Source organism: Anas acuta, chromosome 23 (genome assembly GCF_963932015.1).
Source record: "Anas acuta chromosome 23, bAnaAcu1.1, whole genome shotgun sequence".
Taxonomy (NCBI): Eukaryota; Metazoa; Chordata; class Aves; order Anseriformes; family Anatidae; genus Anas; species Anas acuta.
This window is the reverse complement of record NC_089001.1, coordinates 4195263-4207469: the sequence shown is the minus strand read 5'-3', so window position 1 is coordinate 4207469 and position 12207 is coordinate 4195263. Positions and strand designations below refer to the sequence as shown.

Genomic DNA, 12207 nt, shown 5'->3' with positions numbered 1-12207 from the left:
GTATTCTTTCTAGGACAAAACTACTGAATCTGAGGGGTTATGGTCTTTAAAAAGCATGTGTGATGTGATATGTGTACTTTTTAACCTCCTTTCAAGGCCTGTAAACAAACAGGAACTAGGTCTCAGTGAGATCCCAGGTAGACTACGGGGAATTTTTTTGTGTTGCAACCACACTATTCAGTGACAAAACAAACTACCCAAGATCTTTATCTTTTTCTCCCCTACACATGGTCTTTACTGTGATGGGACAAACAGCCAAGCTCCCTCAGGACCATGTGAACCTGGCTACTTCTGTACAGGAGGTGCCAAAAGTGCTCTTCAGCAGATGGTCATGGAGGGGCATTATTCCTTAACAGGAGCTGTCAGGCCAGAGCCATGTCCCCTAGGCAGCTTCCAGCCTGTAAGTACGTTAGAATTCACTGTAAGATGCTTGTGGGGTCATCACAGCCATTGGCAACTGTACGAGTGTGTAAATAGTCATTTGTGGAGCGTCTGTAAGCAGACAGCTTAAAAAAAGAGGAACTTGGGTTTTCTAGTAAGCGGAGTAGTCACTGCCACTGTCTTCGCTTCTGCCCTGCAGGGGAAGAACTCTTGGCAGAACTAGAAAGGTTTGGGACAGGATACCAGATCTATCAGTCTGGCACTCCTCTGTTGCTAATCTGGCAGTTTTCCCTAAATTTTGCATAGTGCACATTTATTAGTGGCCTGAGGAGGCTTTAGCCTAGCACAGGTGAATTAACTGTGCAGCAACACTGCACATCTACCAAGTTCTTTGTTATGTCCCTTTTTTAGGGCCATGGTCAGGCTGTTTGCAGGGACTGTCCAGAGGGTACATTCTGCAATGAGACCGGCCTGGCTGAAGCCCAGCCTTGTCCCAAAGACAATCTGTCTGGCCAAGATGCTCCTGGAGGACCTTGTGCACAAGGTGAGACAAAACCAGAAGTTCTTTAGCTGCTCAGAAATATTTTTTTATTGCATGACACAGAGGACTCAAATGCTTTCTGCTTTAAGGCTATTACTGCATGGGAAGGACAAAAACTGCAAAGCCAGAGGATGGTGTCACTGGAAATATCTGTCCTCGAGGACATTTCTGCCCTGCAGGCTCAGCAGCACCTTCTCCCTGCCCCAGTGGAGAATACAGTAATGCAACAGGTCAGGAACAGGATCTCTGCAGCTTCAGTGTGACTTGGGAAAGCTAGATGTGGATTGTATCTCCTGTCTGTGTCCAATAATGTCTCAATAGCTGCTGACTGCTATGAGTTGCTCAGTATTTTACTTGGGACAGATAAAGGGTTTTTTGTTTGTTTGTTTTGTTTTGTTTTTTGATTTTGATTTTTTTTGTTCGTTTGTTTGGTTTTGTTTTCATGCTTTTTTTTTTTTCCTGGTGTCACATGGTGGGGGGAAAGGGATTCTTTCACCCCTGCTGCAGGTCAAATAGTAGGATTGCAGCAGTGACAGTGCACAGCAAGCTAGTAAGCAGTTAACCTCATTTCCTTACAGTTCTTCCTGCCACCTACCGGTGAGATGTGGAGGTTGCTGTGACTCTGAGATTGGAGTGGGTTTGTGAAGCTTACTGAATCAGATGCTCTTGGGAGAATGTACATATTTGAAGACCAGTCATTCCAGGAGGGCTTGCAGAATAACTTTATTTTATCTGCTGCTTCTCTAAGTGCACAAATAGACAGGAAAAAAATTGTGCACATGGTATTTTCTTCCAGTTCATCACATATTTCCTTTCACTTTTATAAATTTCCTTCACAGGTCAAGACAAATGCTTTCCTTGCCCTGCTGGGTTTCACTGTCCAAAAGAACTAAGACACCACTGTCCTCCTGGCTTCTATTGCCCTCAGAAAACTGGAACCCATTTGCATCCTTGTCCCCCTGGGACTTACAATCCCTCTTATGGACTCAGCCAGGCTGAGAGGTGTCAGCAGTGCCCTGCAGGTGAGGAAATACCAGTACTCTGATTGTCCATGTGGAGCAGTGTCTGAGAGAGTGATCTCCCTGCATCTCTCTTCTCCCAATCTACTGATGCATTCCACCTCTAGGAAATGCAAGCATAATAATACACAACCAAAGGAGATCCCTTGTCCCACTGATAGTATCCCCCAGTGAGCCGTACTTGTTGGTGTTTTCTTTTTTGTTATCTGTAGGTAGGATAAAAGTTCGGTTTTAAACTCGGGGTTTCCCAGAGGAGCACAATTTGAATCGGAATGCTGATGTTGAGGAATCAGCTCACCCAGAGTCTGAATCTTTGCCTTCCAATCAGTGCATGCAGCACAGCAGCTCTACAGTTTTTACTGACGCTCTTTTCCCTCTGTGATCTTCCAGGAATGTTCTGTGGAGACTGGGGATTATCCTCTCCAAGTGGTCCCTGCTGGCCAGGATTCTTCTGCACAGCAGGTATTGAATGGAGCATTCACAAGGACAGGAGAGAAGTGGAAAAGTAGAAACCTATATCATTAAGGAAACCTTTGGTCTTTCTTCCCGGTGTAGGAGCAAGTGTCCCAAACCCTAATGGAGCCACAAACACGAGCGCTGGTGGCCCATGCCCACCTGGCCACTTCTGCCCAGCTGGCACAGCTATCCCTCAGCAGTGCCCTGTGGGCACTTACTCAGACAGGTGAGCTTCTTGGTTCTGATGGTGCTAATCTGTATTTTCCTTCCCTTTTTATCTTTCTCTTCTACTGCTATCTACTACCTCCTTTGCTTCCCTACAGTGTCCTTAACCTGCAGCCCAGTAAGGCTCATTAGACACATCTCTGGATTTATTATAAAAGCCTCATGGTTGTTTTCCCTTGGCCAAGGGTGTAGGCATCAGGGACCTCCTGCTGAACTTGCACACTTGCCAACAGAAAGCTTGCTTCTGTCTCTCTACAGGCTGTCCATCGGGCAGGAGTCCAGCTGCACAGCGTGCCCATCTGGCTATTACTGCCGCTCTGCTGGCCTCACGGCACCCTCAGGACCCTGCTCAGCTGGGTACTACTGCCTCTCTGGAGCTTCCTCACCATCACCACCTGGTGAGTTGCCCTGGGTGAATGTCAGTGTCTCCACGTAGTTGTGTCCGACAATTAAGGGTCTTGACAACAGAGAGCTTTGAAAAATGGCAGTTCTTCCCCCAGTCCTTCTGCCTCTTCTCAGTCGTTTAAATTTTAAATATAATTAAATCCTGTATTAATTTTGTGTGGGGTATTCATACATCTGCATATATAACAAGGATGAAAAAGCAGGCAGTCCCCCATCTGTGTTACTGAATGAGATGTTTGCACTGAACGCTGGAAAGTTGTGAGTACCAGCCTGTAATGGAAGTTGTCTGATTCCCCCTTATCATTTTATTGTGTACCAGAAAGAATAACTTCCAGGGAAGAATTCCAGGCCAATTCCTGTGGACATTTAAATATTCTCCAAAATTCTTGTTACATATGAAGCAGAGTATTGAGAAAGCTGATAGGAAAAAAACACGTTCAGTGTGGCTTTGCCTGTGAAGCTAGGAAGAAAAAGACACGGTGACACAATGTTGAATAACTCCAAAGCTGAGACAATAGTCATTTTAGATACTGTGTTGTGCCTCCTCATGTCCTGTCTTCTGGGATCCCAGAAAACATAATTAAGAAGAGATCCTCATCAGTTCACTCCCTTCGTTGGCACTGACCCTCCCTCATAAGCTGCCTTTGTTGGCTTTGTCTTCTGCTTTTTGTGTCCTAGGTGTGTGGGAGAAAGGAGGCCCTTGTCCTGTGAGCCACTTCTGTCCCGAAGGAACCAGCTACCCTTAGCGTGCCTTGCAGGGACTTACAACAACCTCACCAGACAAGCTGCGTGCTTTCCTTGTGCTGCAGGCTACTACTGCCCAGAAAATACTACCAGCTACAGTGCGAATCCATGCCCAGCTGGCTTCTACTGCCCCAGGGGTGAGATGGGCCCAGGGGACCCAGAGCCATGTCCCCAGGGTGAGTTAGGATTCCCCTTACACGCCTGGTTTGCTGTAGATTTTCTGAAGACTGCTAATGCTGACCTGTTCTTTCTTTTCCAGGGCACTTCTGTCCCAAGGGCACAGCTCTTCCAGTGGCTTGTCCAGCAGGGTCACATAACCCCTCACAAAGGCAATCCAGCTGCCTCCCCTGTCCTGAAGGGTAAGAGTGAGTCCGTGACCTGAGTGTTGCATAAATGAGTAAAGGACTATGGCAAATAATGGTTTATCACACCGCCTTGGAGCACTGTGCAGTGGAAAAATGACTGACCTTACCACTGGAAAGCACTTAGATCTGACAGGAAGCAGGACAACTATTGAATGCTGTTAACAACACTAGATAATTGATTGTGGCACCAGGCAAAGTCCTAAACCCAGGTACAACTACTGTGGAAGAGGATTTAGATCAGAAGTCTATTTAAAGCAAGGGAACTATTGGCACCATAAACCTCTTTCATGTCTGAAGTAATAAATGGTTCCCCTGGCAACAGGCTGGCATAGCTGTGATACAGGGGAAGAAGGTCTTGTGTATCACCTGATGCTGGCGTTCCCTTAGGGGATTTGTCTCCAATTACTAACTGGATTTGACCTTGATTAACTTTTACAAGTTGATGATTCGCAGCCTAGATGTGTTATGACTCAAGTTAAGAAAATTACGTCTCTGTGGCTTTTGCAATTATGCCATCAATTTGGCATATGAGGAAACAACTAAGAATGTGGCAATATACCTAAGTAGGATTCTTTTGTGGTCAGTACAGCGCAGTGCAGCAGCCATATTAGGCTAGCTTCTGCCACCATTAACTCATTATTTAGGTGTTTGTGGATAGAATAGTGCTAGAAATTCCTCCCCCTCCCTCCTTTTTTTAATCGGACCTCCTTTTTTTTTTTTTTTTTTTGCCTCTTTGGACTAGGTTCTTCTGCCCCAAAAATTCCTCTTCATTTTTGGAGAATGAGTGTTCAGCTGGCCACTACTGCCCTACCAGTACTGCTGCTGCCACTCAGTTTCCATGTCCGCAGGGAACTTACAACCCACAAAATAGAAGCAGCCTCCTGTCTCACTGTACCCCCTGTGACCCAGGTAAATGGCATGTAAACGTATCTCAGGATAGGACAACTTACAAAAATTTATTTTGTATGTTCTTGAGCTTCACTGGTAGCATTTTCATGGTTCAGTGGATGAATGACAGGCTACAGTGTCTCACACCCAGTGTGTTATGTGGAAATGAAGACAGAGAAATATTCAGCTGCCTGTTGATCCTTAGGGGTTCTAAAGGCATATACTGAACTGGAGTTGGAAACACTTTGCAATTGTCTTGCTTTTTTCCTTGGTATGACTGGAGTCAAGCACTTCAGAGAACAAGCAGAAAATGAGTTACTCCTTGAATCTAAAATGTACCTTAAAGAGATGTTATATGGAAAAATGAGGGAAAAAAGTACTTGTCTGGGAGATTGTCATCTCCATGTTTCCACACGTACCTTATGTAATGCTTTATAAACTTAAATAAGGTGATCCGTGGAAAAGAAACTTAGAAGGCAAAGTTTTACACTGTGCAGATGTACTCAAGTGAGATGAAAACCAGAAGCAATATGACCACAACGTCATGTCCTGCTAAAAATTAGCTTAAATTACCTTGGGCAAACGGTCTTATAAATTGATTATACTATCTGCAGCCTTTGAGACAGTATTCGTATGCAGCACTGCATTGTTCAATGCAAATACGATTTTAGCATGAGATTTTTGCCCCACTTTTAAGTTGGGAATCGAGGTGAATCCCATCAGGTAGGCCCATAGTTAGAGACTTTTATCTCTAACTGGATTATGCGAAGCTGGATTCTACTGTAGTGGAGGAGCCATTTCTCCTAAACCTCCCAGGGTAAGCTGTGCTCGTGAAAGGAAAAAGTGGTGCCAGTTTCTAAATGGACAGCCCAATGAGATTTGTTGTGTGCAAAATTCTGATCCCTTGTCTTGGAAAAGGATAAGTGTGAAGCCATAAAGACTAAGCGATGAATGCAGACCTTCACACTATTTGAATCCAACATAGTTATTTTGCAAAGCTGTCCTCTGAGTTTGTAAATGGTATGGAATTTTTTTTTGTAACAATGGCATTTTTTCTTCAAAGATAACAATCAGTGGAGGACCGTGTCACCTGGACATTACTGCATGGTGGGGAGCAGCAGAGCCCAGCCTTGCCCTGCAGGGAGTTATAACCCATCCTGGAGTATGGCACAATGTTTGGAGTTCCCAGAAGGTTTTTACTGTAAGACTGCTTCCATAAACTACACAGATTGCCCTGCAGGTGAGTCTGATTGCACCTACCCACTCATTCAGAGAAATTTCATTTAAAGGATTAACAGATGCTCTAATAGCGGATTTGTCATTGGACCATGTTGCATGGATCACGAGTCTCTTCCAATGGACAAATCAATGACCTTGGCCAAAACTTACAACTTCTTCATGATTCAGTTCCTCTGTCTGAATGTAAAAAAAAAAAAAAAAAAAAAAGTAGTAAAACATAACATAGCAGAGAGAGTTTTGACAGTAGACATTTATAACATACTTTGAGATGTTATTAAAAAACTGGTTGCTGTTAAAACTATTGCTAATCCTCAGCACCGATCAGCTTCATTTTATGGTGCTGATGTGATGAAGGTGTCTCCCAGTTGTGATAAATTGCGTTTTTCACAGGTGCCTGTGAGGCTGGCTTGTACACAGGGGGCTCCATGCTCCCAAACCCTATGGGTGGTGCAGTGGGGAACATCTGTCCTCGAGGTCACTTTTGTCCTGCAGGAAGCTCCTCTCCATCTCCGTGTCCCCCAGGTAGGTTTGCCAGCAGCTGATGCATACCAGCATTTCTCTTCCCGGTGCTGGGTGAGCTGCTGAGCTCATCTGAGGCTGTGCCATTGTTTTGCAGCCCCTTGTTATTTTGCACTGAAGCATGCCTTTATGTTGCCCAAGGGGCAGCTGCTGTCAGCACGAGAGCTTAGCCTCTAATCCGGTGCTGTTGTATTGGAAGCATCAGCCCTAAATGTGCATTCAGACAGTAATTACACAACAGCCTCAGTCTGTGGCCTTACTTGCTGCTGTGCAGCGGTGGGGGGGAAGCTCATTCCTGAGCCATCCTGAAGGAAAGGTCACAGAGCCACGGTGAGCTGAGCACATGTAAGTCTCTGCTGCTCTCCCTGCACGGTGAGAGCTGTCCTCCAACATCACCTTTAATGAGACTGCCAATTAAATTGAATGAGAAAGACTTAGATGTTTGTTTTTTCCTTGGTTAAATCTATAGTTATATTAAGCAAGTGACTGTTCTGCTGTGCCTGGACCAGGAATAAATGGGAGTTGACCTCAGCCAGCACCCATGACCAACCTCTCACAGCCTTTTCTCATAGGAACACTGCCATCTACCTACAGCTGTACACCGTTGCCTTGTCTCTTATGGGAGTGCAGGATGATGAGATTTCCTTCCTAGCCAGCATCTTTTTGGCATCTTACATGAGAGGTGGCTGGGGCTAGTGTAGCTGGAAAGCTGATGCATGAAGAACCTGTACTTCTCTCCAGAGCCACTTCCACCGAGCAGCAGCAAGCCAGAGCCGTGTCCCACTGGCACATTTCTGCCTCTGTCTGGAATGGTTTACCCTAACGCCTGCCTGCCCTGCCCTGGGGGGAAGTTCTGACAAGGAGAGGGCCTGACCAGTGTTTCTGGTGTGTATCACGTGTACCTAACACCATTTTGGTTTTAATATTATGCTTAACCCTAATGCTGAATCTTTGCTTTCTTGCAGGATTGTATTATGCTGGCTATTTCTGTGATGCTGGATCTACACAGCCGGATCATAAGCAGTGCCCCCTGGCTCCTACTGAATCCCCGGTCCCTTTCAGCCCTGGGCACTTCAACTCTGACAGTGGAAAATGGCAGTCAAGAGACTGCCAGCTCTGCCCTGCTGGGTATTTCTGTAGTGGTGAGTGTCTGCTGGTGTATTTAAGACCTGGGGTTACACAACGTAGTGAGATGAGTTAAGTACCCACTACAAGTTTATCGCTTACAGTATTTTCTTAGGTTAATGAAGGTTTCTGCACCAGGTATAAATGCCCTAAACCATTTCTCTTCCAACGTTTCTGTTGGGTTCTCCATAGCAGTCTCAGGTCACCCAGACCACTTTGTGGTATTTTACACCTTCTTTGTTCCTTGGCTCAGACACCCTTTCTAGATGTCTTATATATAGTCATCCCCTCAGGGAAAGAAGATAACCAGGCAGGCAGGTCCTTGGTACTGGCTAGCAGCCAGGGGCTCTGCTCTGAGACAGCTGCTCCTTCTCAGAGGTTCTCCCAATCTGTCTGTGCAATATGTTTATTGGAGGTCACTCTGGTAGTTTAAGTTCACCTGCCCCTTCCATGAGGCAAAGAGGCTTTTCCTTTTTCAGGTGGGAAGCAGAAGCAGTAGAGAGGAAATGGCTCGACCGAGCTTATACAAGTTTATAGCAGAGCTGGAACCACAACTGAGATTTCCAAAATTAAGATTGAGCATTTTAACTGGAAGCCCATGTTTCCTGCAGGCATATAATTTCCTGCAGGCATATAAATCAGAATTGACTTTCCTGTCTGCTAAGATGTTCTTTGTCTGAGGCTGAACTTCAGAGAATTCTTGCTTTCTGATGCCTGTTAAGGGTGTATGCTGAAGGAGGTTGTTCTCTCAGGAGATGAAGGTTTCCTGTTGTCTTTGATCAGTAAAGGATGGTTGAAGACTTTGCTTTTCTGGTTGTAGGACTAGGAAAAATCACTTCCAAATGACCATATTCTGTGGGCTGCTAATGTCCACCTGGCTACTAATTCCATTCCCTGTTGCTGCCCATGAGACTTTTATTGCCCCACAACATCTGCCTTTCCTGTACCATGTGGCCACAGGATCAATCAGTTACAGGAGAGAGGAAGGACTTGCACAAACTCTGCCCAGCTGGACTCTTCTGTGAACAGCCTAACAAATATGAGGGGGCTGTGTGTTGTGATAAAAAGGGATCCCATGGCACTAAGGGCTGAGTCTTCCTGTGAGACTTAATGGGACAAAAAGGATTTTGAGTGCCGTAGCTTCCTTTACTTCTGTTAAGGTTCTGCTAAGTGTTAGGTGGATTGGACTGGGCAGGCAGATGCATCAGATTCTGCCAAGGACGGAAGCCAAAACAGATTTCTAAGACTCTGAGGCTGTCGTTGAAAGAGTAAGCTGAAGCCAAATCCTCCTCTGCGGGGAGAGAAACTCAGTGCCCAGGAAAATACAATGAGGCTATTCCTGTCTGGCAGCTCAAGCGTGCAACAAGAAACACAAGAAATATAACTGCACGGGCATGGTTCTACCCCCTAGATGGGATTACTCCAATAAAACTTAAGACCGCTCCTTTGTAGACATCTGAATCTGAGCTAGATTTTTGTCCTCCCTCTGTAGTCAGTGGAAAGAAAGAGGCACATCTGGGGTGCAATTCATCCTTCTTATTTTAGATGTCTGCCTTAGGGTGAGATGAATCGCACTTGAAGCGCAGTTCCTCTGTAAGTGCTGTTTCTCTCCAATTACTGCAACAGGAATCTGAACAACTGCATCAGAATACACATGATGAATCCCATGTCCTGGGTCTGGCTGTACTAAGATAGGAGGAGGAAGACTGAATATGTTGATAGAGAACGACATTGCCTGTCATGTCTTGTAATATTTCCTGAGCAAGATGCTCTCCTTTGTGTCGTAGGTTCTGGAGCACATACTCCTGAGCTGTGCCCTGCTGGGTACTTCTGTCTGCCAGGTACCAACTTCAGTGCACAGCATCCGTGTCCAAAGGGAACCTTTGGCCCCAGGGCTGGTGCCACTAGCAGCTCTGACTGTGAGCCCTGTCCAGCAGGTAAGCAGGGACATGGCAAGAGAAACTCAGGGGAATACATGGAATAGTTCAGTAAAGTGTGTCTTCTCCCTTCATGTTACTGACTCCTCCACCAGTCTTCTGTGCAAGCCATCTCATGGAGATTGCTTTTCTGTTCGTTTTAGGCATGTATTGCTCAGCACCAGGTCTGTCCCAGCCTTCTGGATTGTGCTACTCAGGTTATCGCTGTGCCAGCGGAGCCACCAGCCCAGCGCCCTTCAAACACAGGGTGAGCGAGTGCTGGGCAGCAGCACAGTAAGCCTAGCTTCCTGGGGACAAGGACTGGACTGTCACAATCTCATAGCTTCTAGTGTAATGTTTTCCAAGTATTACTGCTCTCTATAGAGTTACTCTTGCCTGCTACTGCTGCCCTTGAGAGCTCCCCAGGTTGCCTAATGTTCTGCTCTTAACATCTGCTGGAACATGGAGCTGCCTGCTAACAACTTCTGGCCAGACCTCCATTTCTGTAGATTGTACTGGAGTGTGCTATGGTCTCTTCCAAATGATGGCATCAGTGATCAGATAGCCATGGCTCAGCAGCCAACACTTTGAGAGACCTTTTTATGCCAGCTGTGTCTTCATGAAGTTTCAATGGCAGAAAGGTTGCAGGACTCAGCTCATACACAACCTTTCCAGAACCTATCTCTGTAGTACTTGGTGCCAACTTTAGTTTCAATAATATTTTTTCTTTCTTTCTTTCTCTGTTTTCTCTTTTTTTCTTACACAGGTAGAATCTGCTGGCCTAGGTGTGCCTGGTAATGACATCTGTCCTGTTGGGCATTTCTGCCCCAGTGGTACAGGGTATCCCCAGCCCTGTCCTCCTGGATCCTTCTCTGCTGTCCCAGGCCTGGAGGCAGAAGAGCAGTGCCAGCCCTGCCCAGCAGGACGGTATTGCAGTGGGGCAGGATTGTTTGATCTGGCTCAGACGTCGCTGTGTAACACAGGGTGCGGTAAGAAAGTCACTTGTTAGTGGGAAAATGCAGCTGATGGCATTACTGTAGGATAAATCAGTCTCTTGTGTGCAAATATTTATGCTCAAGATTAAATAACTGCGAAGACTTTGTTCTTAGCCCTCCAGGTTGGCCATACAGCATCTGCTTGTGATCTCACTGAATGGCTTCAAAGCTATTCCTTCTCCCTCTACATTTGCCTCACATTCTGTCCCAGCCTTATACATGGTCTTTTACTGTTTTTCCCATAGGTTCAGTTCATTACGAAACCCTTATTTAGCCTCACAATTACACTTGATGAGCATTTGAACTGGGCATCCTTTTCCCTGTTCTGTGTTTTCTCTCTTTTCCCACGAGGTGGTGCAATAACCATTGGCAAGCCAGCAGTCCTGGCCTGCACAACACAAGCAGAAAAGTGTTGTTAGCATTTGTCCATCTCACCAGTACGCCTTGGAGCTGCAGAAGCTCGGTTCATTTAATCTGTGAAAGAGAAGCTTAGGAGTGATTTCAGCGTGGTGTAACAGGATTTAGTAGGAAAAGGTTTGTGATAGCAGACAGCCCTTCAATCTACTAGAGAAAATCATAACGCAGTTTTAATATAGCTAGAAGCTGAAACTAAACTCAGATTAGAAGTAAGGTCTGCATTTGGAAGAACTGAAATAATTAGCCACAGGAACAAACTTCCTGGGAAAAAGAGGTGTTTACTACATCCTGATTAAATTTTAAGCCTTCCTGGGAATTCCTTTAACTTTAGGAAGATGGCACCTCCTGGCTGCAACAGTACTGGGGAAGCTTTTCTGGCCTGGGTTATAATGAACATTATGTGATTATAAACGACCCTTGGCTTACAAAATCTTTGAAGCTCTTGTCCGCCAACTGGGTACAATTTGTGTTTTGTTCAGGCTTCTTTCCAACACATCTATCAGTAGGACCATGGCTCTCATTTTCTTGTAGCTTAACTTCTGGTAGCCATAATATTTTTTAAATATTTCCTTATCTTTACTTATTGTGAGCATGTGGCAGAGGAGTGGTAAAGGGAAGAGTCGATGCAGAAATAGATGACGTTAAGGCAGAGACCTACAAGAAGATCAAAGATAAGAGGAGACTAAGGAAAAACAGCGAGAACTGAACACTTGGGCCCTGTGTTTTGAAATAAAATAGAAACCTTGATTTTAAAAGTCTTTTTCTTCCAGAATGAGAAGACTTTCCAGACATCTTAGAAAGATACATACAATTTAAAAAAATACAATTTAAAGGTGTTTTGTTAGCAAGCTTGTGGGGAGAGACTTCAATTTTTTCTTTGTTTTTGACCCCCATTAAAGCAAATTTATGATCTCACTGCGAGGAGGCAGGTTTGGGGCAGCTAATTTATGATCTCTATTAAAAGAATGAAAT

General features: G+C 45.2%; 2 protein-coding genes across 3 annotated transcripts; both read left to right on the top strand.

The window, feature by feature from the left end:
* Window positions 1-203: 203 nt before the first annotated feature.
* LOC137843798 (multiple epidermal growth factor-like domains protein 11) lies at window positions 204-4325 on the top strand. 2 transcript variants are annotated; one of them, XM_068659443.1, is made up of 9 exons: window positions 204-400; window positions 793-925; window positions 1012-1152; window positions 1762-1944; window positions 2332-2403; window positions 2497-2623; window positions 2881-3020; window positions 3706-3947; window positions 4031-4325. In XM_068659443.1, exons 1-8 carry the CDS (start codon window positions 326-328, stop codon window positions 3771-3773), a joined length of 939 nt encoding a protein of 312 aa, XP_068515544.1. In that variant the 5' UTR covers window positions 204-325; the 3' UTR covers window positions 3774-3947; window positions 4031-4325. The 2 variants fall into 2 exon arrangements, with proteins under 2 accessions (XP_068515544.1, XP_068515545.1); XM_068659444.1 differs by lacking the exon at window positions 1762-1944 and having other exon boundaries at window positions 205-400.
* Window positions 4326-6359: 2034 nt separating this feature from the next.
* Window positions 6360-11731, top strand: LOC137843611 (uncharacterized). Its single transcript, XM_068659053.1, has 6 exons — window positions 6360-6446; window positions 6654-6785; window positions 7748-7924; window positions 9695-9844; window positions 9988-10091; window positions 10590-11731. The coding sequence occupies exons 1-6, from the start codon at window positions 6360-6362 to the stop codon at window positions 10591-10593; spliced, it is 654 nt and encodes a 217-aa protein (XP_068515154.1). The 3' UTR covers window positions 10594-11731.
* The last annotated feature ends 476 nt before the right edge of the window (window positions 11732-12207 follow it).

What these genes read in the sequence shown, in the direction of transcription:
- LOC137843611 (XM_068659053.1), top strand. Translation starts at nt 6,360, where the DNA reads ATGGATCACGAGTCTCTTCCAATGGACAAATCAATGACCTTGGCCAAA. An exon ending in TCCATCTCCGTGTCCCCCAG is followed by an intron (nt 6,786 to 7,747) that starts GTAGGTTTGCCA and finishes GCTTTCTTGCAG; the next exon opens with GATTGTATTATGCTGGCTAT. An exon ending in CTGTGAGCCCTGTCCAGCAG is followed by an intron (nt 9,845 to 9,987) that starts GTAAGCAGGGAC and finishes TGTTCGTTTTAG; the next exon opens with GCATGTATTGCTCAGCACCA.
- LOC137843798 (XM_068659443.1), top strand. Translation starts at nt 326, where the DNA reads ATGGTCATGGAGGGGCATTATTCCTTAACAGGAGCTGTCAGGCCAGAG. An exon ending in AGAATACAGTAATGCAACAG is followed by an intron (nt 1,153 to 1,761) that starts GTCAGGAACAGG and finishes TTTCCTTCACAG; the next exon opens with GTCAAGACAAATGCTTTCCT. An exon ending in TTCCTCACCATCACCACCTG is followed by an intron (nt 3,021 to 3,705) that starts GTGAGTTGCCCT and finishes TTTGTGTCCTAG; the next exon opens with GTGTGTGGGAGAAAGGAGGC.